Source organism: Leptinotarsa decemlineata, unplaced genomic scaffold, assembly GCF_025532065.1.
Source record: "Leptinotarsa decemlineata unplaced genomic scaffold, Ldec_3_MD MMD2_tig00026328_RagTag_RagTag, whole genome shotgun sequence".
NCBI lineage: Eukaryota > Metazoa > Arthropoda > Insecta > Coleoptera > Chrysomelidae > Leptinotarsa > Leptinotarsa decemlineata.
The window spans coordinates 13601828-13629739 of NW_027412688.1; the positions used below are offsets into that span (position 1 = coordinate 13601828).

General features: G+C 35.1%; 1 protein-coding gene across 1 annotated transcript; it reads left to right on the top strand.

The window, feature by feature from the left end:
• The first annotated feature begins 1814 nt into the window (after window positions 1–1814).
• Window positions 1815–14732, top strand: eIF3m (eukaryotic translation initiation factor 3 subunit m). Its single transcript, XM_074182005.1, has 7 exons — window positions 1815–1977; window positions 2036–2215; window positions 2266–2360; window positions 3602–3820; window positions 3901–4166; window positions 7885–8028; window positions 14483–14732. The coding sequence occupies exons 1-7, from the start codon at window positions 1933–1935 to the stop codon at window positions 14686–14688; spliced, it is 1155 nt and encodes a 384-aa protein (XP_074038106.1). The 5' UTR covers window positions 1815–1932; the 3' UTR covers window positions 14689–14732.
• The last annotated feature ends 13180 nt before the right edge of the window (window positions 14733–27912 follow it).

Sequence of the window (27912 nt, forward strand, 5' to 3'; positions counted from 1 at the left end):
GAACTAAATGGCAATGTAATATTCGTATATTTCAATATTTATATGGAAATAGTTATTTCGAAACTACTTTTTTGACTAATCTCTCTTTATAAATCTCATCTGTTTCCTTGTTCATTTTGTAACATACCTGATGATGATAATAAAGATTGTCGAAAGCTTGGAATCTGTGTTATAAGAGTGAACTGTTTTGACCTGTTGCACATCCAAATATCGTACTATTGGGGTACGCAGCATGCAAAAAAATTTATTTCAATATTTTGACACTTTTTATTTTTCATCATCTGGAAAACTACAAGAGTAAAAATATGTGTATTTACATATTGCTCAAGTTTTGATGAAACTACTTACATTTTCCACGAGGCAAATGGTGGAAAAATCATCAAATATATGTACAACAAAACATTTTGGTAAAGTTGACAATACAATCTTTGTAATAGATTAAAATTGTATTATCATAAAACACCCTTGAAATTTTCGATGTCATAAAAATACACCCTTGATTCGTTACCAGTTATGACCTTTCGAACAAATCCGAAACGAACTTCGGTGCCACAAGCTTCATGTCCAAATCTTCCGAAAAATTGCATGTCATGAGCCAACTCAGCAACTTCTCTTATAGTAATTTGACTAACGATTCTCCATATTAATTTTTTTCACTTTCTCAACATTTTCATCGGTCGTTGATGTGCTGGGACTTCCAGGAAAAGTATCGTCATTCACATCTTCTAGACCTTCTGTTTGAAGCTTGTATCACTTGTAAACATTTTTCTGACTCAAAGTACAATCACCGTATGCCACTGTCAACATTTCAAGTGTTTTTGAGAACTTAATTCTGTTTTCCATACAAAATTTTATGCAAATTCTGTGATACATTGAGAGCAAAAAATCACCGAACACACAAAATACTTTCAACTTCTATGCCTCTCAACAACATATTAAACATACTAAATAAATTGATATTTCACAGATCAAAACTTGCGATATACGACTTTTGAGAATGGTACATGAATCCACCCTGAAATCATTTCAATATCTTTCATCAAGATTGCATCTACTTTGATTCATACTTCCAATTTATACATGATCTGTCTGTTTCTTTTTGAATGTGTTAAAAACTGTTTTACCGTTTATTTACTGTTGTCCCCCTACGAAGGACAACCCTCAAGTAGATACTTGTGCGAGCTGAAGATTAATAAAGTTTCATCTTTCAACATGCGATTCCTAGCACGGGTTGGACGACAGGCGATGAAATCGATTGTCCGGCCTCTGGGATCGAACCACTTAACGGGTGATTGAATGAGTGGAACAAACCACTCAAGCCAAACCCACCGGCTACCGTCCCGCCAGTTGTTGATAATGTGAATAAATAGTTCGTTTACCGAGTTTTTCGAAAATTCAATGTTTTCAATAAGAAAAGAACTCTATATCTACATTATTTAACAAAGAAGGCATGAACGAAATGAATTAGGAATAGAGTCAATGATAAAATAATTAGATTTATATGTATATACAAGAACATGACATAACTATCAAGACGGAAATAAGTAACTAAATAAATAATAACTATATGATGGAATTGGCCGATGCTTGATGAAGAATCAATACGTTTTAAAAAAAACACTCCATTGTGAGACTTTTACTTAACAGTTTTACAAAAAAACGCAACACGTGTTTCGCCATTAAATGACAAGAATAACAATAAAAAAAGGGGAATACGACAGGCTGTATGAACTCAAGAATACCTGATCGCACTGCCTTCACAACAGTAGCTATTTACTTATTTTAAAGAAGAGGAAATAGTTACTTTTCGTCTTCGTTTCTTTCTCTTACATTTTCCATCAGGACATCAGGAACGTCATTAACAAATATATAATTTGTTTTCTTTTGGTAGATTTACTTATTCTCATCATTTGTAATTACTACATAAACAAAATGCAAGTTCCTCCAGTTTTTATTGATATGTCTCTTGAAGACCAGGTGATGTATTACAAAGTCAAATTCAAACAGATGCTTTGAGGTTATATTTCTTCTACAGGCTCAGGATCTTAGAGTATATTTAAAAAATTTGGGAGCAGAAATATCCGAGGAAAAGTCTCCGAAAGGTATAGAAGACGATCTACATAAAATCATCGGTGTTTGTGATGCTTGTTTTAAAGAAGGCCAAGAAGCTGAGGTTGAACTTGTTTTAAATGATATTGTTTCCATTATGGTCTTGGTTAGTTACAATAATCTTATGTGAAAAGGATTACAACATTTAATTTTCAGATTCCATCAGAAAGATCCGAGAACATAATATTGGCTTTTTGTGAAAAATTAACCAAAGCTCAGGGTCTTGAATTAGGGCAGGTTTCTTTAAGAGCGTAAGTGTACTTACAATGTGGTCTCGAAGTATTGAACTATATAGTTTTTTGCACTTTAATTCATTTAATATTCAAGCTATTGCCTTTTCTGGGCTACCAGAAAAAATGCATCCTCTACCAAACAGTGAGGTAATTTCTTCTAACTTATTTCCAACCAGAATGAAGTTTTCATGGAAAATCGTCAAATATTCGTTTTAATGGCTAGCATAATTTTCCAAAATAAAAAATCAATTATCTGCTGATTATGAATCTGATGTCATAAAAAAAAATTGTAAGAGCTGTTTTCCAGTACTCCATTATTCAATTGACGAATTTTGTGTATAAAAATTTATTTTGATACAACTGCTTCCCTTTGAATATTACAAATTCAATAATGATTTTTCTTTTACTATTTGGAAGCTTTCTGACTTGTCCATTACTATCAAGTCTTATTGCATTTCACTCCCATCTTTTTCATGACATCCCAACAATCTATACTTGTTTGTATAGGACATAATTTGTGTTGTCCATCAATTATTTGCCTCCTATGATCCAGTGTCCTACATTCGCATAATATTTGATGAGCTGCGTTGCAGTTGAAGTCTTCGCTGTATGGCCCTAATTTTTGTTCAGGCGTCCTCTCAAGGAACAGAATCCAGTGAGTAGCCTGTAATTGTTGTGAGCCGATCACTGCTTTTTGAAGCAGTTCTTCAGTTCTCTTTGCAGGCGGTCTCTTTATAGAGGTTTTCCAATCTGGTTCTGTACCCCCACTTCTGGTTCAAGGCTCATATATGGAGTTGATTATCCATGTCTGACACATTTATCAACTTTTTCATTGTCTGCGATGCCTGAGTGTCTTGACACCCAGTATATAGTCAATCTATTCCTGTCCACCAGTTTCCTCAGTTCTTAACAGCGTTTCCTGACCAATCTTGATGTCACTTTTGGATTTGTCAGTCCTTCAAATGCAGCCAAGTTTTCTGTGAAAATATTTATGCACACATTTCGTTTGAGGCCCCAAATTAATGTTCCTTGCTCATTGCAAGATTAAAAATTTTTCAAAAGTTTTCTGCTAATTGCTAAAATGAATTTTTATTAAAAAATACACATAATTTTTGGAATCATTTTTTTTTTATTGGTGTCTTTTAGAATTCCTAGGGATAACCCTGAATCAATCAATCAATTTATTTGCATAATATCTATAAGTATTCATTATTCTTAGTTTTACAAATGTAATCTTATGTTCCCAAATTTTTTTTCAGCTTATGGCTACTTTTCCAATCGTTGGATGATCATTCCCCAATGCGATATCCAGTTTATTACCATTTAATACAAATTGCCAAGCAAACAGACTCGGTAAAATCAGTGTTTCAAGATGTTGAGCATCTTAAGCAGCAATTTGCCAATTGTCCTCCCTCTAGCGATCAACTTCAAAAACTGTACAGACTTCTACATGAAGTCTTACTTAAGAGTAATCAGAGGTATTTCAATCCATCTATTTAAAACTTTGCATATTTCATTATTTTTGAAGACAATTTAAATTCAACATTATCTCTTTCAGTGAACAAGCCGCAATGGTTATGAAAGAACTCCTAGGAACTTACACTGACAAAAATGCATCTCATGCCAGAGAAGATGCGATTAGATGTATCGTGTCGGCCTTGGCAGATCCTAAAACATTCCTGCTGGATCCTTTACTCGACCTTAAACCTGTGAGATTTCTTGAAGGAGAGTTGATACATGATTTGTTGAACATTTTTGTTAGTGAAAACCTAGCTGCATACCTCAAGTTTTACCAAGAACATAAGGAGTTTGTTACTACTCAAGGTATGTTTATTAATCTCTGTAGAAGGGATTTAAATCACCTTGTTGAAGTAAAATTTGTGTAAGATCAGAGCCGTTTTGTAAAGTTATGATGTTGAATAAAGTTTTGTTTACTCCTCAATACTCTTGAAGAGTTGAGTAATATTCGTGGTAAGAATATGTTAGAAGTTGATGATTTTGATTAAGAAGGTTGTGAAGTTAACTAATTGAAATGTTTGAAAAAAATTCCTTAGAATGTGTTGAATAAAAGGTCTCATGATCAGAAACTGTCAGAATGTTAGAAGGGTAATTTTACAATTTGCCAAGTTTTCGTCTCTTTAGATATCTGAAAATTATGAAAATTTTCTCTATTGCTGAGGAGACTTTTAATTTTAGAGTGGAGGCAACTAATTGTTTTGTTGTTCCTTGTGAAAATTCTGATATCTGTGATGTCTCGAAAATATTGAGTAATTTGGAAGTCAATATTGAATTACGTAGTTCCGTATGACAAAATTAATTATTATTGTTTGAGGAAAAAGAATAAATTACTTTTCATTATACATCTATACTTATAAATGTGAGTCACTAACTTAATACTCATTCATCTCTGTTTCTAAGAACTGGTAAGTCCTAGGAAGCATTTCATTAGTTCGGACTTCCATTGTTTAATATGATATAAATTAATTTGAAATCCCTGAAAGAATCTGTAAAAAATTAAAAAAGATTAGCTGAAAAATAACAATTATATTGAGCAAAAAAACTGAAATTACAATGAGATAAAATACAAGCAACAACGAAAAAATAAAAAAACTGAACTATTAACACGAGATGAAAAATAAAAATTATTAACAAGAAATGAAAATTAAAAGATTCCAAATCAAGTTACTTCACGACGTTTCGATTGTTAGTATCCACAATCGTCTTCTATCACCTGAAGACGCGCGGCCTAAAAAAAAAGGATTTTCAAGTATTCCAACTGGAGCGGCCCCGTGGGGGTAAAAGGGAGAAGTTTACATATGAAAATTACCTTTTCATCACTACTTGTCCATACCATACTATTTTCGGAGGCTGAACTTTTGTATATATATTCGTTTTTGTGTTGTAGATGTTCAATGAGAAAGGATTTTCAAATATTAGAACTAGGACGCATTCATAAAATATAGTTACCTTTTCATCATTGTTTTTCCATACTGGAATATTTTCGGAGGCTGAAATTTTGTATGTAGGTTCTTTTTTTTTGTAGATGTGCAATAAGGACTGATTTTTAAATTTTCCAACTGGGTTGCCAGCCATGGGGAAAAAAGCGTGTTCATAAAACAAAATTATCTTTTCATAACTGTTTCTGAATTTATATTTAGTATCAGCATTGCACCCATGCGGAGCCGGGCGGGTCGCTGATACTGACATTGTAATGATTTTGATTATAGAAGGTTCAATATGCATTTACATACTTAGACTAACAATTAATTACAAATACAAATTCGAGACATCAAGTCAATTATACCTATGAAAGTGGAGTAGAAATGAATCTTCCATAAACAGTGGAATGTTTACTCATATATGAACCACTCTGTTAAAATTAGCAAGAACTTTCATGTGAAACCTGGTAATTTGTATCCGAAAAATTATCGATGAACTGCAAAAGTAGGATTTCAATCTGTTTTCCTAGTTCTGCACGTTGAGAACATTGCTGATGTTCTATTGTGTAGGAGCCGTACTTGTTTTGTACATATTTATGCATCCTCATTTGTGCTTAGAACTTATGTATGCAACCTTGTTCAGTGACATCAGTTGCTAATAAGTTCTATCCAGGAGAATATTTATTAAGCATTTTTTGAATAATAGATAAGATAGATATATAAGTTCATTTCATCACATTAACTACAAAATGTACAATAGTGACAAGTCAAACTGACAAATAAGAAAAACAATAGGCGCCGGTTATACATGCTAATAGTTATTTCTGAAATTTAATAAAGCAAATCAACAGCAAGCCGAATATATAAACTAATCTGTCGTTCACTTATTGAATACTAGCACTCACTGTTTCTCAATATGAAACAAAAGGACTTGAAAACAATTAAAGTATCTGAAACAACGGCTATAAGGAAAATAACAAGATTAAGGCATCCCAATAACCCCAAACACAACCATCACTTACTCAGAAGTTTGCTAGAAAAGATGACAATGTAGAAATCATTAAAAAGTATGCTGTGACAAGAAACCCCCATGCAAGAGTACGACATCTACACCCAACAGAAACACTGTTAGAAAAATTAACACAACTTTATCAATTATCAATGAAATTATTTTGTTTGTTCATTATTATATCCATATTTATTTTTTTTATATTGTAAAATAAGCTATGTTATTTCAAAGCAATTTTGTTACACGGGCGGAAGGACTTCTGTCAATAGCCAGTTGAACAAAATTGTAATTTTGTTCAATAAATTACAATTATTATTATTATTATTAATAAAACAAAACTCATAAATTAAAAATTATTGTCTCACAATTCAAATACTCTTCGATGGAGTAGAAACAGTGCCTCAATAGTGAGTGCTTAACACTAGCCTTGAAATGGTTATAACTCAAACCAGTAATGTCTGTTGGTATTTTATTAGTGTCCGACCGAAAGTTTGGTTTCGGTCAAGTTTCGGCAAAAACGCGTTTCGGTTTAGTTTCGGCGGCAAACCTGCCGAAACTACGACCGAAACCGAAATTGCATTCGGGAGTTCTCGCGCTGTGATTGGTCACGTTCGGCGCCTTGAATTTCATACAAGCGACGAAGACATTTTGCCGTGTCCACGTGCCTAACCATGTCGTGATTTACTTTGTGATTTACTTTGTTTATTACATACATATTAAGTTCCTGTTGTGATATTAGGTAACAACTTAAATAAGTAATTTTAAGTTTAATATTTTTGAAAAACCATTAATAATATTCAAAAGGAGAATCTACACCTACTCGAATAAATACCTCACCTATTTTAAGTATTTTAAAGGTGTAATTAATATTTTTTCTTAAATAAGGGGTTGTTATGTTAATTTTTTGTTTATCAATAAGTGAAAATGTCGAAGACTGCATAACCTTGTTGTTTAAAGATAAAAATATAAAGACTGACTGATTATAATAACGTTTTCTTTATTTTTCGGTTTCGGCCGAAACTGTGTTAACGTTCTTCTGATTTGAATGAAATAACCGATCTTTGCTAGTTACATTCGAAATCATGAACTGTTAATAAGCCACGCGAAAGAAAACTTTTGGTCATAATATTTGGATCAATTTTTCTGGAGAATGCCAGTTTTCGATACTACAAAACATTCATTCATGCACCTCTTCAGTTTCTATGAGAAACTTTTCTTAGTCGAAGACATTTTCAGTTTTTTATATTGTCAAAGTTATTGCATAACTGGAGAATGTTACTGTCAATTTTGCTAAGCTTGCGGTCTCCTTTGCTACAGACAGACTTAACATTTTTCATATCCACAGAAAAAGAAGAAGCATCCTCAAGAAGTCTTCAAATTACTAATGAAAAATAAGGGTATATCTTCCAACATGCAACATTAATCACGGCTAGAGAGAATTCACCAAATCTCTTCCAATCACTATCTATCAATTGAAAACTTTATTAAATTAGATTTCCAGTGTCATTTACACCATTCAACTTCTTAATCCTAACTCTTCAATTTATTATGAAATGAACATAAAGTGGTTCTAAGAAAATTTAATTGGTTTCAGGTCTGAATCACGAACAGAACTTGCAAAAAATGAGGTTGCTATCTTTTATGCAACTTGCAGAAAGTAATCCAGAAATTTCATTTGATATTATTGAAAAGGAACTCCAAATTGAAGCTGATGATGTTGAAAATTTCATTATTGAGGGTAAGTTTACTATCAAGTAAAACGTAAATGGTTTAAAATGCTTATTTCGTCTGATATCTCTTAGGCCCAGTTTCATCAACAACTCTAATTGCAATCAACCATCTTGGCAATCGTTTTCAATTAAGATAAACTTTTTGTTTTACCAGTCTCATATCCAAACCAAAACTATGTAATTGCCATTAATGTTTAGGTCACTGATTTCTACTAATCAACATAAAATAATCTTTGGGAACTAAAGGTTTTGGCTTTCTACTTCTTTTATGTCCATACAAAAAATGTGGGGAACTTTCAAAGTTTAAACTTGTTGTTCAATAACGTTCAGTTGGATTTATGGTTTTGACGATATACTTATTCTGTTATTAATTGAAATATCAAAAATACTATTGTTCACAACTGACAAATTTGAGGTTCGCCTTCTCAAAAAAAAATTATAATTGAAATGTCATTCTTTTCCTAATGTCACTCAGAGTAATTTACAATTTGAACCAAGTTTCGCAAACAAATAGTTTTAAACAATTTTGTTGAACTAAAAAAGGGTTTGTTTTTGCACAAAATAGTATAAAACTGCCAAAGGAAGGAAGAAAGCAATGAAGTTCAAAATAAACTATGTTTTCCTAATACTTATAGTTTTAAAATTTATTATTCTTACATTTAAAAAATGCATTGTTTGCTATAATTTTTAAATTATCACTATAGTGATAATTAAAAAATTTTCACAAACATTTCTTATTTCTAGACGCGTTTCGCTAACACCGTAGCTTCCTTGGTAGAGGAGTAGGTTATCAGAACGCTTCTAGAAATTAAAAAATTTGTGAAAGTTGTTTAATTATTATCATAGATGGTATTAATTATTTATTTATTTTTGCCAGAAAATATTATCAATACTTCTATTTCCTATTTCAAAAGAATATTTTACAGTTACATCAACTTCTCAAAAATGCACATTTTCAAAAAATATGTTGTATCATAAAAACGATGATAGATATCGATATGCGATTTTCACCATTAAATTTTTCATAAAATTTGACTCTCAGACATAGCCATCAGTTTTCATCTATGCAGGTTGAAAACAGTTACTTTACCTTTAAAAGTTTCCAATTTGGCCAACTCTGTACACTTGTCTCGAACATATGTTCACAGTTTCAGCTGTTTGACATGTTTATTTTGTTGGTGAGAGGCATCAAAGTTAAAAGTGTTTTGCGTGTTCGGAGATTTTCTTGTATCGAAACAATAGATCAATTTGCATCAAATTTTGTGTAAAAAATGGAATTGAGTGCTCAAAAACACTTGAGATGTTGAAGTGGCATACGGTGAGTCAAAAACATGTTTACAAGTGGTATGAGCTTTTCACAGAAGGTCGAAAAGATGTGAATGATGGCACTCGTCTTGGACGCCTTGGACACATATCAGCAGCCAATGAAAATGTTGAGAAAGTGAAGAAAATTGTTGTGAAGAATCGTCGAATTAATATTAGATAGATAGATAGGTAATTTTATTAATCTCCATAAATCATTTACAGAACATGGGATAAGTCCAATGGTAGTCATAAAGATAAGATAAATATAATAGTTTGAGTAGTCAGGTATTTACACATAACAATATCAAATAATTAATGGAGCATACAATATACAAATATAAGTCTAGAGTTGGATGCCAACGATTTACATATAAAACATTAAAAGTGTTCTAAATTTGCCTACAAGTCATTGGATGTAATTCTAATATTCAACTCAATGTATTCAGTTAGTGAATAAAAGAAGTGATAGAGCAAAACATTCTTTAGATCGGATTTGAACATTTTAAAATTTTTTGCTAATTTTATGCATTCAGGAAGCAGGTTATAAAAGTAGCCTCCAGCATACAGGGGAGATTTTGTGTACCATAATTTGTAATGCAGCTCCATACTGTCATATATACAGTAAGTACGGTCCTGTTCATGATATCGATGGTATGCGTTTTTCTGTACTTGACGTTTTGCATTCCTCTATTGAAGGCAAAAATAAAGACAGTTTATGATCAATGGCGTTTTAATAAACATTACATGGCGCTGCGAACGAACCATTGTTATTGAATATTCCTTTTGGAAAGTCAAAGTAAAGTTTTAAAGATAGAAAATGGCAGAGTCGAGAGGAATTGCTCCGTTGGACGTAACATGTGGCAATGTAGCGGATAAATGGAAATTTTGGATTCAAAAATTCAACAATTACTTGAAAGCTAATGAAATCGACAAGAAAGAAGAAGATCTACATTGTGCACAGTTTTTACAGTATATTGGTGATGAGGGCATTCGTATATTCAATACATTCAAATTTAAAAAAGAAGAACAGAACAGGATTAAGCCCTTGATACGCGAATTTGACAATTTCTTTCAACCACAAACGAATCTAGTATATGAAAGACATAAGTTTTTCACAAGGAGGCAGATGGAAGGTGAAAGTTTACAACAGTTCATAACAGACTTGAAAAACAAAGCGAAAAGTTGTGCTTTCAGTGATTTGGAAGAGTCACTGGTTTGCAGTATGCTTATCATTGGCCTCTTAAGTGATCAACTAAGAGAAAGATTATTGGAAAATAGTGATATGACTTTGAAGAAAGCGGAAAGTGTTTGCCTGGCAGTTCAGGAGTCTAGGAAGCAGGGGCAGGAAATGACAAGTGAAGTGAAAGAGTTATGTATTGTGGATGCTCGTACGGAAGCTAATCGGAACATACCGGGTGGTTCTACTCAACAATCAACATCACGTTCTGATTATCAAACCAGTACGAATACAGGTTTTCCAGGACAACCACATTTCAGAAGAGTGAGTAAAGCAGTTGGTCGGTTTTCGCCAAAGCAAATCAGTTGCTTTAAATGTGGAATAGCACATCCTGTAAGAAAATGTCCAGCTTTCGGTAAGCAATGTAATATATGTGGGAACTTCATTTTCAGAAAATGTGTTGAAAAAGAATTGTACACTCCATTGAGTTTAATATTGATACACCAGGTGAATATAAAACTGTTCAAGAATATGACGATTTAAATTCGAATTATGTCTTTATAGGGATGGTGAATAAATTTTCCGAAAAAAATAAACAGAAACAATGGCACATAGAAATGGTTGTTAATCAAGTTAAAAATGTTGTCTTTAAGTTAGATACTGGAGCAATGACAAATGTCATCAATATAAAAACAATTGTCTCTTTGAATATAGATGAAAAAACTATAAAGAGATCGAATGTTAGGCTAACAAATTATTCAAATGATACTATACCTGTGATTGGCGAATGTCGCTTACATTGTTATTATAAAAATAATGTTTACTGGTTAGATTTTGTTATAGTAGATATAGACTCTCCAGCTATTTTAGGTTTGGATAGTTGTATCGAATTGAACATTATTAAAAAAATTGATTCTGTTGATTGTGCTGATGTCGTAAAAAAATACGAAGACATTTTTCAAGGAATTGGTTGCCTTGAGAAACCTTTTCACATTCAACTGAAATTAGATGCCGTACCAAAAATCTACCCAGCACGAAAAATTCCGTTTCCTTTAATACCTAAGTTTAAGCGCTGTTTGGAGGAGATGGAGTCGCAGGGAATCATCTCTAAAGTAGACTTTCCCACAGAATGGGTCAATCCGATAGTACTAGTCGCAAAAAAAGATGGCTCTTTGAGAATTTGCCTCGATCCGGTTGAACTCAATAAAAATATTCGTAGAGAACATTATCCATTACCAACTTTCGAAGAAATCAGTGCTAAATTAAAAAATGCTAAATATTTCAGTACGCTTGATGCCATGTCAGGGTTTTAGCAAATTGCTCTTGATAATGAGAGTTCGAAGCTATGCACTTTTGCTACACCTTTTGGCAGATACCGCTTTCTAAGATTACCGTTTGGTGTAAATTGTGCTCCTGAGGTTTTCCAAAAAAGATTTAAAGCTATTTTTGACATACCGGGGGTAGAGATATATATTGATGATATTTTGATATGGGGTAGTACCAAAGAAGAACATGATGCACGTTTGGAAAATGTATTGCGAATCGCAAAGCAAAATAGTGTTAGATTCAATAAAAATAAATGTAAATTCTGTTTAACTAAAATCGTTTATATGGGTCATAAAATTTCACAATCTGGCTATAAGCCTGATGATTCCAAAGTGAAGGCAATCACGGAAATGCCTCTTCCTAAGAATAAAGGCGATTTACAGTGGTTTCTGGGTATGATAACCTATGTGAGCAAATTCATCGACCATTTATCAAGCATTACTGCTCCGTTGAGACAGTTGCTGAAAAAAGACACTGCCTGGTGTTGGGTGTTCCTGAACGTCCCTGGGAAAAAGTAGCGTGCGACTTATTTTTTTTGGACAACGAAACATACTTACTAGTAGTAGATTATTTCTCTAAATACATTGAAATAGCAAAACTAGTAGATTCTACCTCATCTAAAGAAGTAATAACGCATTTAAAATCCATATTCGCGCGCCACGGCATTCCAAATATATTAGTCAGCGACGGGGGACCACAATTCTCTAGTTTATATTTCAAACAATTTTCACAGGCATGGCAGTTCACTCATATCACGTCCAGCCCTAGGTATCCCCAATCAAATGGGCTAGTCGAACGACATGTGGCCACATTGAAAAATATGCTGTGTAAAGCTAAATACGAAAATAAAGATATATATTTAACTTTATTAATTTATAGAAACACTCCATACCAAGGAATTCCGAGCTTTCTGATGCTAAGATATCAGTGTGGCATAAGTTGAACTTCATGTTGTTGAAGTGTTTTTGAGGATTACTGAATTGGATAAGGACCATTTTTTTCGTATTAATAATAAGGTGATTTATCTCACACCATTGAGTGAAGTTCTTCACTACTAGTTGTATATCATTTATCAAGTCAAATGTATCCTTAGCAGTTAATATAATTGTTGAATCATCTGCGTGAGAAGTTGCATGCCTAGCAATGCAATCTTTTCAAAAAATTTTGGGCATGAAGTGTATGGCAGCGAATTTCGTTCCAAAATTGCTGAATTTTGTCCAATAAAAAACGTCGCATGATCGTCGCTCATGAAGTGTTGAATGATGTCAACGGCGATCCAGATTTTCTTGAAAAGGTCATGGTTATATTGTTATGGCATCGAATTCAAAGCCCAATCATTCCAATGGAAGAGCCCAGGAAAGCCAAGACCAGAAAAAGCACGCCAAGTTCGATCAAAAGTTTTGCTCACTGTTTTCTTCGGTTACTGTGGCTTAGTGCACTGGTACAAGGAGTATTATCTTGAAGTTATGCGCACCTTGCGAGAAGCAATATGAAGAAAATGTCCGATATTATGGAAAAACAATTCATGTCTTTTGCATCACGGTATTGCACCTGCTCACTCGTCATTCCTTGTTCGTAATTTTTTGACAAAAAACAACACCATAATCATGCCTTAGCCACCGTATTACGCAGATTTGGCCCCATGCGACTTTTTTCTGTTCCCAAGATTGAAGAGACCCATGAAAAGACGGCGTTTTGCGACAATTGAGGAGACAAAAACTGAATCGCAGGGGGAGTTCAAGGACATACTAAAAAGTGCATGTCAGATGCTTTGAAGATTGGAAAAACACTGGCACAAGTGCATTATATTTGAGGGGGACTACTTTGAAGGGAGCAAAATACAAATTGATGAATAAATGAATATTTTTTGTGAAAAATTAAAATTCTCCTTATTTTTTGAACTGGCCTCATATTACATTTAGTTGAAAGATTCGAAATCTATGGAAGAAAAACTAAAATATTTTTTGTTTCATTTGTTCTTTCATAAATTTCTAATCTGTAAACACCATTTTTGACAATGGAAGTCTGAACTTTTAACGTTCAACAAAAAACATTATCAACTACTTTCAAATATATTTTATTTGTATTGTTTTTCACTGATTCACACAAAATTCTAATCTTCTCAACCCTAAGGAATTTTTACAACTTTCAAACATAACTCTTGAGATCCACAAAATATTAAATAATCTTTTAAAGAACAAACTACGACCTACAATTTCTTTCCAATGTGATTTTTCTCAAAACATTAAAAAAATGTAATCCAAGTACATGTATATTCAACCAAAATATATGTTGAATGTCTAGTTTCTTAGTTGAATGGAACTGGCCAATACTTGATGAAAACCTATATCATAACTAATAATATTTATTTTGATTTGTATAGTTATAGTGTATAGTTTTCTCAGTAGTGATTCTGTATTAAATATGTTGGTTTACAATTACAACAATGATTGAATCATTAAAAAGTGTTTTTTCAAAATCACTGAGAAATTCATTGTATTGTATTGTAATAAATTTTCGACTTGAACAGGTTTATCTTTTACTACTACTATACTTGTTAGAGTAATGTGTTGTGATTTTTTATGTGAAAAATTCATCTATTGAGTGAAATTCGTTTTATCTTATGAAATTTCAATGTTGATATTTTTTTTCAGTACTGAAAACGAAATTAGTTAGAGCCCGAATGGACCAAGCAGCAAAAAAAGTTTTCGTATCCAGTACCATGCACAGAACTTTCGGCAGGGCCCAATGGCAACAACTGCGTGATTTACTCCACTCATGGAGGTTTAATCTGAGCTCTGTGCAGGAAGGTATGAAGAGTATCACAGCGGCCCAGCAGGAGTTAGTATCTAATAATTGAATACTTCATTGGATAATGAAATAAAAAAACTTCTTTATATTGTATTTTGTTCCCACAATATCTTTTATAATATTTGAAATTATGTGTGCTATATCAAAAGTCACACTTTGAATTCAAATGTTTTTAACAAACCGCTAGAACTTTTTGTCAGGACTTGAAAAACGTCATTGAACTATACGACCCTTATTTTGAATCTAGTTTCAATACATTGAAATCTGCTTCAAGTGCATAAGTAGAATAATTGTATTTATACTTTTTGTGAAAATGTCCATGCAATGCTGGAAAATTCTTGAAGGTGTGTCTTTGCAGATTATGTGAAATTTATTACACAAGGACAATGCTCCCCATATGAAAGGAAGCTTAGAAAGTGTAGTCCACAGTTGTACTGAGTGTGGAACATTGAAAGACCACTCTAGTTCTCTGCATAATTCTGAGTCAGAAGTCAGACAGTATCCGATTAGTTAGCATGAGTGGTTAGTTCTACTGACGGGTCTACTGCTGTTGTGAATGCAAATCGATCCGTTGTTAATTCTTAACTCAGACGAGTTTCTACTTTTCAGTGTTATCATTTATATGGAAATCCTAGCAGGTTAACGATAACACCCATTTTTCAAGCCTATAAAATTATCTTGAAAGAATGATGAGGATATAATATGCGTTACTGGTAAAGGTATCTCAGATAGCCCTGAATTGCTACTTGCAAGAAACATTCTTTGAGAAACTTGTGTGTTGTCAATTGCATCATTCCAAAGGTGGATGAAAACTGATAGATCATAGACGAATTTCGAAAGTACTTGTTATTTACAGCATGATTGATTTCATCGGCATCAAGGGTGTTCAATGCTTGTAAAACTTTTCTTATCATATTCTCCCTACTTGTTGCAGAATCTGCATATACAATATTTTTAGTATCTTCCCATACATAGTAGTTCATTGGAGACAGATTTGGGTAACGTGCTGGCCAAAGGTACGGCCCATTATTGGCAATCCAATGATCGAGTAATACGCCTACATTCCCGCGATTATGCGGCTGTTAGTACAGCTTGTCAAATCTAGGAAGAGACTTGAGAATTCTTTTTCTCTCTCTCTCATAGGCTTCTAACAGATGCACATTTAGAGGGCGGGGCCATAACGGAATTCAGAAAGCTCTTCCTACATTTGACAAGCTGTATCAAATATTTTCCGCATCTTCAATTGATAAATTATTCACTGTATGTTACAGCATCTTTCACAATTTAAATTTTCATCGCAGATGTACAAACACAGAATCCTATTGTGCTTCATAGCACAATAAACGTTAAAACTCCAACTTTCTTGAAAATATCGGTCAGACATAAGGTGTGGGTTTCCATTAGCCTGATAATGACGATTAAGTGATCCGTTTTTGGCACTCAGCTTCATCACTCCATATAATTTTTTTAGGAAAATATGGATCTTCCGGACTTATTATCAGCAACCATTCACAAAACTCAATTTGAAGATGCAAATCCGTCTCTTTCAGATGATGTTCCAGATAATATTTGAATGGTTTCCATTTACTTTTTTTTTAAATGCGGTGAGCGGTTTTGAGTTTAACTAAGTAAAGAAATTGAGGTAGGTTTTATTTGCCGCTCTTATAGTTCGTGATATAAAGGAATGAATATACTGATTTGTTCTAAAGTGTGGTTTATAAAATGTTATTATATTTCTAGTAGCTTCAGGAGAGGCTGAAAGTCCGATGTTGGATAGCAATGAAGGAAAATGGACAACACCTTTAGTATCCCTTCTGTTACAGTGTTTCAAGGTCTATGAGAACATATGGTTGAGGATAGTTATATATGTAGTTCTCAGAAGTAATTCTGGATTTAAACACGACCAATCTTGAGAATTTTCTCTGAACTTGTTCTAATATATGGATTTGGCTTACATATGAAGGGTTCCATACAGAAGATATGTATTCAAGATGAGATCTTACCAGAGAGTAGTACAGAATTTTTAAGCATTTGTTATCAGTGAAATCTGAGGTGTATCTTCTTAGGAAGCCTAGCATTTCCAGAAACTTATTAACAATGGTTGACATGTGGGGCTGAAATGAAAGTGGGCTGTCTAGGAGTAAACCCAAATATTTTATTTCTGTTACATTACTGAGCAGAACTTGTTTTATAGTATAAGAGAACGTTAAGGGGATACGTTTACGGCTAAAAATTATGGAATGGCATTTACATGTATTAAATTCCATACCATTGTCAGATAACCAACTGAATAGTTGGTTCAGCTTGCTCTGGAGTTTTACACAGTCGTCCGGTGAATCGGTTTTCTTGTAAACTTCCAAATAATCTGCGAAGCTTCTGCATTAGAAAAGCACTTCTGAATATCGTTCATAAAAAAATTGAACAGCAATGGTCCCAAATAGGATCCTTGGGAAACACCGGATTGTACTAAACTTCCAAAAAATTTAAATCTGTTAACTCGAGTTATCTGTATCCTATTAGTGAGATCACTTTGTATCCAAAATAAAAGGATCAAGTAATGGATCTGAAATTAGTGTCAGGTGTTTACTAATAAGAAAATATAGAACTTTGGGAATGGTACTTTGGATTCAAATTGTTCTGTAATTTGTAATATCAGACTTTTTGCCAGATTTGTATATAGGGGTTACAAAGCTATATTTCCAGAAGTCTGGAAAAATGCCCTGTTTGATACAGTTGTTAAAGATGATGTGTAAAGATAGAGTAGTATGCTTACGTTTGAAATTCACATAATTCCATAATGCTTTAACTCACTGCTGAATATTCAGTAAATTTATTAGTCTGTGAATAAAATTTTTACTTTTTTTAACATTGCAAGCCTAAAAGAGAAAATGTTAGGTAATCAGCGGGACATCCCGTTATTTTGAATTTCAAATGGGCTTCCTTCTTCAAGTAAATAAGACGTTTCAAATCAGATGAGAACCATCTGGGAAGTTATTCAATTGAAAATTTTTTGATTAGTACAAAATGGTGAATGTATTCATAAATTATGTCATAGGAAACATTAAACATGGAATATAATCAAATTTAAAAAAATGTTTCGTTTGTGTAACCTAAACCGGATATTTTGCACACGAATTCAAAATATACAAATGACAACATCAATAAATCAACAACTATTTTCTTTGTTTCCCTAGCTTTCCTATTAAACAATAAAGTACTCAAACGATAAAAAGAAATTTCATTCAATACCCAACTTACCAATGAAATCAGTTGTGCTGTAAAAAACAATTTGATGAAGAGTGTTATTAAATATCTGGAAGTTAACGGAAATGTTTTTCCGAACATATTTTAAAATAGTTTTTATATTTTGTGTGAATAGACAATGCAATATTATTGAAGTTTTGCTTTTTTATGAAACATTCAGATTGAACATTTTTTTATTCATTTTATTCATCTGTCTTCAATGAAAACCATGAAGGCAAATTAATAGCTCTAATATACTTTCTGTAACTGTTCGAAATGAGGGTTTCTTACCTCGTTGTGTCACAGTGGACATGTGCATGTTTTATTTTTTCAAGAAAAACTGAAATATCTCGTGAACGGTTGATTTTCGATATAGAGAATGTTTCATGAAAATGAGTCGAAATCATCTCAGAATTTGAAAACTATCCTAAAATAATGGGTGTTCCATTTCAAAAAACGAGTTTTGGCCCATTTTTATATCTTCAGAACTATTCATCGATTCTGAACACCTTGTATAACATTTTGGAAATATTACTTCTACAGAAGATGGAATGAAGTTATTTGTAATACCTTATTTATATGTTATATCAAAATTTTGAATATTATAGGGGAATTACTCGATAGCCTAATAATTTCTAGTTTTTTTGAGGTAAGAAATGGATATCTGAAAAACAGGTCTTTTTCGTTATAGGGTCCATTTCAGAGTGTATTATGCCAGGTATTCAAAAATGTGATAATATAGCGTGTTATGTTTGAAACAAGGAAGTAAATGAGACTTTGACGAAACGTGAGAATAATCCTAGTGAGGATTAAAATCACAGAACACGGATCGAAATCCGGAAAAACAGCTCATCATACTTTGTCCGTGAGAGTCATCGAGTTAACTTTTTGAACCTTTACTAGAAGAAGGGCCAAAACAAGCAGAAGAAGAAGCTCGGGTTAATGACATAAATTAAAGGAGCCCGAACAAGATCGTGGACAGAACACTCAAGAAATATATATATATATATATATATTTGTGTGTGTGTGTATATATGCTCCAGGTTCAGTTGGAAACACCTTGCCTCGGTAATACCGCGCAGAAAGTTGAAGTAAAACCATCAGGCACCTGTGCAACATGGAAGATTCGTCGAAAGTTATTTCCCATCACTATGAAAAGCAGAAATTAATTTCATTTGGTCGATACGACCAACCGATTTCGGGGTACTTGCCCCATCATCAGTACCGGGCATGGTCTCTTCAAAACGGTGTGAACCGTCTGAGTATCACGACCAACCCCCCTTCCATGCCCCCTCTTGGGTTGAGTGCCCTGAGTTGAAATCCTCTCCGCACGATTACTGTGTGCAGATCATCCCATCTCGTCCATCCACCCTCGCTCCTCCGGAGCGGTCCTCAACTTACTGATGGGCACTTCAGCAAGATTGACATCTGACCTCTTTTAGTCGAAAGTCAGCCTTCAGGTGCTTTTGCTGTCTGATCTGTTGTTATTTGCTTTTATCTTGACTTTCCTAACTGAATTTTTTCATGTCGGGGGCATTTTTTTGTTTCTCGATGAATTTGAAAATGAGTTGAATTCGGAGTCTGGTTGAGACATTTTTATACTTACTGGAGCCGCCTGACAGCGACTCTCGGAGGTGTTCTCTGGTTCTGCTTCGTTGGCCTCCTGTGTTTGACCATCTCTCGGAATCTGGGGTTATCCTTGTTCAGTACGTTATGTAGATCGCTTAGCGCTGGATTGTCGTGCGCTCGAATTATGTCAAACGTGTCATGTATGCGTCTACGTAATGTATGTTCAGGTCTAGATCCCGGAACATGTACCTATTCGGTATATATCTTGGAGCGTTAACGGCGGCCCTTACGCACGCGTTCATAAACGACTGAATCCGTCTTCTGTATGTCGCTGCCTCAGGCAGTGCAGGCATACAGAATTATCGGTAATATTACGGTCTACGGTCAGCAGCTTCACTTTCAATCCCATGTTGCTTCTTCAACCTCTTATTGGTACTAAGTTTTGTCGGGCAGATCTCGCCATTCCTATTCTCTACCGTACGTGAGACCTGAACGTTAATCTTTTGTCTACGTTGACCCCCCAAGTATCTAGCTTCGTTGGTCCACGGAATCTCTTGTCCGTTGAAGATGACATTTCCTTCCGGGTGAACAGTATTGCCTGACTCTTGTCAGGGTTTATATTGATCTTCCACAAGTTGGCCCTTCCTTTAATCTATCTGCCTGTTGCTGCAAGTATCTTGTGAAGTGCATTTGGCTTGTTGATCTCGCCAGCAGAGCTGTGTCGTCCGCGTATAGCGCCAACTTGTTAAAGTTGTTCTTCGGCTTGGGCACGTCTCCTGTGTATACGGAGAGAAGACGTGTGGCGAAAGGACTGCACCTTGTGGGACCCCTGCTTCCACTAATCGCATGGTTGAGAGTTCCTATCCTACTCTGCAACGGCATCGCCTGTCAGCTAGAAAAGACTCGATTAATGTTAACATTGGTTTAGTGTAGCCAAAGTTGATCATTTTAGCCAGCAGTCCGTAATGCCAAACTCTGTCAAACACCTTGGAGACGTCTAAGAAAATCGCCCGGTGTTGTATCCTTTGCCGAGGTTGAAGCCTTCCGTCGCGAAGTCTAATACCCTCAGGACTTGCAACTCTGTCAAATGTTCTGATCTGAAACCGAACTGTTCGTGTGGTAGGATTCCTAGTTCGTTGGGATTCCTTCCCGGTATGGGAAGTGCTGCAGTCTGAGTATAACATTCATGATGTTTGTTATAGCTGCTATACCCTTTTCTTGGTAGAACTTTCAGAGCCCGGTTTATTATTTGGTCTGGGTCTGGGGCTTTCTGAGTACTAGACGTCTTACGATATCTTTCACTTCCTCGGGAGATGTTGGTGCCAGGATTTGCGCGTTGTCCCTTATTTGTCTTCTGAGTCTACGTACCGTCGGTTCCACCTGTGCCTCTATTTCTTCTATTTCGTCCGTGAATGGGACGTCGTTTTCTCTACACTGCCTTTCGAAATTGTCCGCGAATGCTTCCGCTTTCTCTTGGTCCGTGTAGACGATTCCTTGCTCGTTGTGTATTGGCAAGCATGGCTTTTGAGTTTTCTGCATTCTCCAGGCAGATGTGTCTTCGGTGTTTACTTCTTCCAGACGGGTTGTCCATTGTTGATCTCGGATTGCTTTTATTTCTTCTCGCAGTATTCTGCCGGCTCTTTGCATACACCTTTTGTCCATTGGTGCGCCATTCCGTTGATATCGTTTTTTCAGGGGTCTTTTGATTTCAATGAGTTCCATCGTTTCTGGTGGAAGATGCTCTTGATGAAGCGCTGGGTTTGGACATCTCGCGCGTTACTTTCCATTGTTTCGAGTGATCGCCTGTTACAGCTGTTGGGTGGCGTTCTCCAGATCGGTCCTTGCTTCGATGCGTGGTATGTCTCCTATCTCATCGTGAATGGTGCGCTGGAATCTTTTCCAGTCGATGATTCTCTTTGTAGGTTGATTTCCATTCCTGCTGTTCCAGTCGCGCGACTTTGCGTTGAAATTGCCTATGGTAACTGTTGGGTGATGATCTGGGAACATTTCTGCTATGTCGGTTCCCTCTAGTCTTATACCTTGCGGAGGTAGGTATACCGACGAAATTCTCAGCTTTTCATAGCGTTTCAGTTTCACTTTGACCGCTACTGCTTCCCCTAGGTGTATTTCTAGTTTTCTATCTTCGTGTTGCTCTAGTTCGTTTTTTACTATTGCGCCGCGCCCCCCGCGGCGCAATAGGGTGTAACTGAATAAGTGTTAAACATTAAATGAGGTTATTCCTCATCGAAAAAAAGATATGATCTTCATCAACTTCATTGGAGCATCCCTTGTTAAGATACAGCCCCTTAAAGGGAGTACATAAAATTTGTATAACAATTTTTTTCACAAGCACTGAAAAAGGTTCAATATGGAAATTAACCTGACGTTTTGTACTACCAAAAAGACACTTAGCCAGTAATTTATTTGGTTTACCCCATGTTTGTCAGGGGTGGAAAACGCAACCCCTAAAATTTATTTCCAATGTAACTTTTTGTCTTATTATTTGTTTACCATTCAAAAATTTTTTTCCGATAGCCTGTTTCATTCTAAACAAAAAATCTCTCTTGGGTTTTTTGCCCAAAATAAACCAGTTCGCAGCAAAAAATTATTTTACGAATAACTACAGAGATACATTGTCATAAATGCGAACTGGATTAATTGTTATTTTGTAGTTAGTACTTGCATTAAACGATTAAAGGATAATAAACAGAACTAATTTATTAATAACAAAACACACAACATGTAGAAATCATAGTAAATGTTCAATATGTCTACCTTCAGACATTACGCATGCGTCTAGACGTGTGCGCATTGAGCCACGTATTCGCTCAAATATTCCTGGAGTCTCTCTGATTACCCTGCACGCATCGATGATGCGGTTTCTTAAGTCTTCTACATCGAGAACAGGAGTACGATAAACCAAATGCTGTAATTGGCCCCAAATAGAGAAATCGAGAGGATTGAGATCCAGGGATCGAGCGGGCCAGTTCTGTGGTCCTCCTCGACCTATCCACTGATTTGCATATGTTTCAGTTGAAGCTGGCGTGCTACTTGACTAAAATGGGCGGCCCCATCATGCATAAAAAACATATCCCTTCTGACGCCCCAAGGAACTTCCTCCAGCAGTACTGGATGCACTTCTCTCAAAAAATTGAACGTATGCCTCACCATCTAATCGAGGAGGTAGAAAATGAGGCCCAATTAAATCATTTCCAATAACTCCGAGTCACATGTTAAGAGAAAACTGTTCTTGATGGTTAGTTTCGACAATAGCGTGAGGGTTTTCATCAGCCTATATGTGGTAATTATGAAAATTAATAATCTTGTCCCGAGAAAAACTACATTCGTCTGTGAATTCTATCATCTTCAGAAAGTCACAATTTCTTATTAATTTCCAGCATCCAATTGCAAAATTCAATACGGTTTGGAAAGTCTCGCGGTAACAGTGCCTGTACTCATTGCATATGGTAAGGGTATAATAGTTGTTCCTTTAGAATTCTAAATACCGTCATATGATCAACATTTAGCTGGAAAGCAATCTTTCCAGTACTGGTAGTAGGTTGTTCTTCAATCAAATTACGTACTGCTTCCTCAAGCTGTGGTGTTCGTACTGCTCGATAGCGACCACAATCCTGCGTTCTTTTGTCGAATGAACCATATTCTCGTAATCATTGATGAAGTCGAGCAAATATTCTATGTGAAGGATGCTGCCGTTGAGGATACATTTCAGCATATCTTCTAGAAGCTTCTAACCCATTCCCCTGCGACAGACCGTAAATATAATGCATATCAGCCATTTCCTCATTTGTGTATGCCATTTCAATAATAAGTGAATTATTAAAGTAACAAATTAAGAACAAAACAACACACAATTAGTATTAATTCAATTTCGAAAATTCACAAACTGACAGCGTCATACCAATTTAATTGTCACTATCGCTAATAGCGACCTACTAGATAGATTAGTTTCGTATTTTCGCATTTATGACGATGTATCTCTGTAGTTGTTCCTAAAATAATTTTTTGCTGCGAACTGGTTTATTTTGGGCAAAAAACTCAGAAGACATTTTTTGTTTAGAATAAAACAGGATATCGGAAATAAATTTTCAAATGGTAAACAAGTAATAAGACAAAAAGTTACATTGGATATAAATTTTAGGGGTTGCGTTTTCCACCCCTTGCAACCATGTGGTAAACCAAATAAATTTCTGGCTAAGTATCTTTTTGGTAGTACAAAACGTCAGGTTAATTCCAATATTGTAATTTTTTTAGTGTCTGTGAAAAAAATTGTTATACAAATTTTATGTACCCCCTTTAAGGGACTGTATCTTAACAAGGGATGCTCCAATGAAATTTCTTTATATGAAAGATCCTATCTTTTTTTCGATGAGGAATCTCCTCCTTAAATGTTTTACACTTATTTAGTTACACCCTGTATAGGTTGTATCCTGGGATGCGGTAATTTTTTTCACTCCTTATCCGTGTCTCCTATAGTGCCATGACGTCTATGTCTAGTCGTGATAGTAGTTTCAGTAGCTCGTTCCTCCTGTCTGTGAAACCGTTGATGTTGCACAATCCTATCTTTAGCAATTCTGGAATCCGTGCTGGCATAAACAGTTTCCAGGTGTTTGTAATAGTGCAGCTAATACCGCTTGCGCGATCCTCTGCTGTTCTGTCGAAAGGCTTCCTAATAATTTTATTAGGTCGTTGCTGCTGTCAGTCTGCGCTTTCGGTGGTGTCGTTTTTTTGGCTAACGGCTGCTGTTCAGGCCTCTGGCTCTCGGCTTGCCAGGGTCTGTTCCATGCTGATGTCTTCCGCCTCCACATTCTCAGGGATTCCGCGAATCACTGCGTGTAACGGAATCTATTTTTTGATTGTGTACGTATGGAAGTCTAGTTTTTTATCCTTCATGTATCTGGTGGCTTTGCGCCATTCTGCTTCATCATTGGTGTCAATGTAGATACCGTCCTTAGTTAATTTGGCTTTATTTTATCTAATTTTTTTTTGTTTCGAGATCTTTGGATATCTCGTTCCACCTCTTGCTGTCATGTAACACTATCGATGGCGGCTTACCTGGTTCTATGGTTGGCACAACTTTTTTGGCTTTTGTACTTGAGGTTGCTACCAGGTTGGTTTGCCTTTCTACGTTGTTGGTTGGTATTCATGCTTCAGTTGGTACCACTTCTTCAGTGGCTACCTTTTCCGGTTCAATTTCTTCCGTTTCCATCTTTTGCTCGCCTGGTTTTTTCATGGTTGCTTCTTATGCCAAGCACCGTATTGTGCGTCGGTATGGTTTTTTTTCACTTTATGGAATCCGTCTTCCCACTCGGATTCTGATGTTTCTGCCGGGCCGCGTGGCCTTTTGGGGGTTCGCAAGTCCACTTTACTATTCCCTTATTCAGGTAGTGTGTTTTTGTTGCCCTTTTTTATCCCTTCTTCAGGGATTTTTTCAGAGGGTGTTTTTGCGCTTCCTTCTTCAGGAAGTTTTTTTCCTTTGTCGTTGCTATTTTCTTCTTTCTCCACGCTTGTCCGCTCCTTTTCTATTTCGCCTATCCTATCAGCATCTGCATTACTTCCTGCATGGCTCTCGGGTCTCTCTCGTATTGCCTGTTCACCTTCCATAACTGGCGTATTTCGTTTTTTTGCTCCTCATTTTCTTCCTTCAGTCATTTGTTTTCTTGCTCCATTTGTTAATGAGGCAAGTACTAGGATCTGTAATGAAGAAACGAATTCTTTGTGTGCATGCACACACTTTAGTTCTGAAAAGAACTAATCTTTTTTTGTGTGTTGTGTGTTTTTGTCACTCAACACTAGTCACATTCACTTGTTTCACTCACAGCTTATCTTTTGAGATAACATTCACTTTCTCAACTTAACACTTTACTAGGAGATGTACCTACTCTTTTCGGCATCTGGTATCGAACTGTAATTCGACAATACGTGTGGTAAAACCATCAGGCACGTGTGCAACGTCTTCGACTTGGAAGATTTGCAAATCGTATTTCGACCAAGCTACTGAAGATGACTCCCGCAGTTGCAGTCGAAACGTTTGGAGATTATAACCAAAGACGATCACGGCAATACCCGGAAACCAACCAAAACATTGACGCCAGCCGTGAAAGCCTACATTCCTATATTAGTCACTGCATTATTCAAGCATAAGATTTTTTTTAATGAGTACTATTTTTCGTATACACATTCCGCAGCAGCCAAACTTCGATGCTATGGCTTGTCGGATCATTTTTGTGTATGGCTCTTCAGCTCCCTGAAAGAACGTTCCCTGCAAGTGGCGTTCGATGGATATCTCTGGAATACCAACTTTTCATTGTATCATTTAATTGTATATCAACAACGACTTATTGGAAAAAATCAAGAATCCAATATATTGCTTTGCTGACGACAGCACACTTGTCTCGTTATTACATTTGAATTCCAGATACATATTCAAGATGGCCAAAGCTACAAAATGGCGGATTATATATTCTTTCACAACTACCCCAATATGGGTATCAAATGGCAGGGCTTGACTAATAGAATAGTAGTACACTTAAAAAAAAATGCAAATTCAAGATAGCCGCAGCTACAAAATGGCGCATTACATATTATTTTGTAATACTGAGGCACTAAAAATGAACTAAACAGGATGAAAAGAATTGAGTGATAAAATCAGAAACTTGAAAATGAAATAATTGATTTTTTTATGTTAAATCGTTCAACGGTTCGTTTTAAAAGATATGAAAATACTTTATCTTTCTTTTAAAATGAAGATGTTACCAATAGGATAAAGTTTGCAAAGGGATGGCAAATAACGATTTGAGAAAAAAAACATATGACAGGGTCTGCACTAACCGATATTTCATTGACACGTAGCCCATTACAAAAATCCTTTTCGTGATTCAACCTTGGCAATCCAAGTCCTCTTCTAGCCTATTGTATTCATCTGAAACATTTTCCAGAATCACATAGTCACATTAAAGTTTTCTGTATTTTTACGTCTGTGGAAAGCAACGTTAAAATTGGCGATACCTTCGATATTGTGCCACAAAAGAGTAAATTAGATAAAAATTTCTATCGATCATGGCCCTACTGAAACAGGCTATATTTATTGGTTTGGGCTCTACTGGATTTTAAGTTTAATTGTGAATTTGACGTTAATGGGTAAAATAAATCACTTCGCCTACGAGAAGCACAATAAATCACAACAATACGTGCAAAACAGCGTTTTCCATTGATAAAACTAATGCATAATTTGTGTTTCTATGTCAGTTATTTGTTCATAAAGAATAGAAATATAGAAATACGCAGAATCGACCATAGTTGTAGGAATTGAAAACACTATTAAAGGTTTAAAACACTGAGCACAGAGGAAAGTTCATGGTCCAGATGGAATGTCTTTCAGACGTATAAGAACTACGCCAAATGGCAAAACAAAAACAAGTCCTGTCACAGTTCTTCTTCAATTGTCTGTGAGATATGATTCCGTAACTGTTGTGTATTACATATATTCATATATTTGGTACACCCGTTATATCATTAGTGTAAATTATTATCAAGTTCTCAAATAGATGTCGATTAAAAAGATCACTAAGAGAACTCACATAATCATTATAAAGTGTTATTAATACATAAATCAAATCAAATACTACTCATTCACAACAGTTTTGGCGACGAGGTGAATTAGAAATATTATAAAAATCAAAACTAATCGAAAACAAAAACATTCAAAATGGAGGTCCAACAGTTCAGAGAATTTATGGAATTTCAAAATGCAATGATATCTACTCTCTTTTCTCAATTACAAAGTTCACAGAGTCAGACAAACCGTGAATCATCAAGCAAGGGAGAAATTTGATGAATACCGTACTTTTAGCTAACTTCGAAAATTTTTACAACAAAGAATCGTTTTCAAATTACAAAAGCAGGTTCCAGAATTACCTTCAAATGAAGCAGATCAATACGAATAAGCCTTATTGTGCTCAATTGCTACTAAATTCTATTGAAACTCAAAATTTCAACATGATTACAGCTTTGGCTGCTCCTAAAACTCCTGATCAGTTGACATAATGATGAATTGATAAAGTTATTGGAAGAACATCTTGCACCAAAGAAGACCGTTTTAGTTGCTCAACATCACTTTTTGTCAATCTATCAAAATAAACAACAATCAGTTCTAGAAATTGTAAGTACAGTTAAGAGTAATATAAGTGACTGTAAATTCACATGCCAGTGCAAGAAATCAGTTGCAGAAATCTTCCTGACAGCTCAATTCATTCGTGGTTTATACGATAATAGCATTCGTGAACAATTACTTCAGTCTGATAGCAAAACTTTCAAAGACATTTTTACGAGAGCAATTCCGCTTGAATCTTCGAAAATTGATGCTCGCAAAATTGCCCAGAAAACAATTTCAACGTCATCTTCAACAGTTGATATCAATAAAGTCAACTGTTCACACCAACAC

Bases quoted from the DNA above. Each gene is read 5' to 3' on its own strand.
- eIF3m (XM_074182005.1), top strand. From the start codon at position 1,933: ATGCAAGTTCCTCCAGTTTTTATTGATATGTCTCTTGAAGACCAG. The intron at 1,978-2,035 runs GTGATGTATTAC...TTTCTTCTACAG, and splicing joins ATATGTCTCTTGAAGACCAG to GCTCAGGATCTTAGAGTATA. The intron at 3,821-3,900 runs GTATTTCAATCC...TATCTCTTTCAG, and splicing joins TTACTTAAGAGTAATCAGAG to TGAACAAGCCGCAATGGTTA.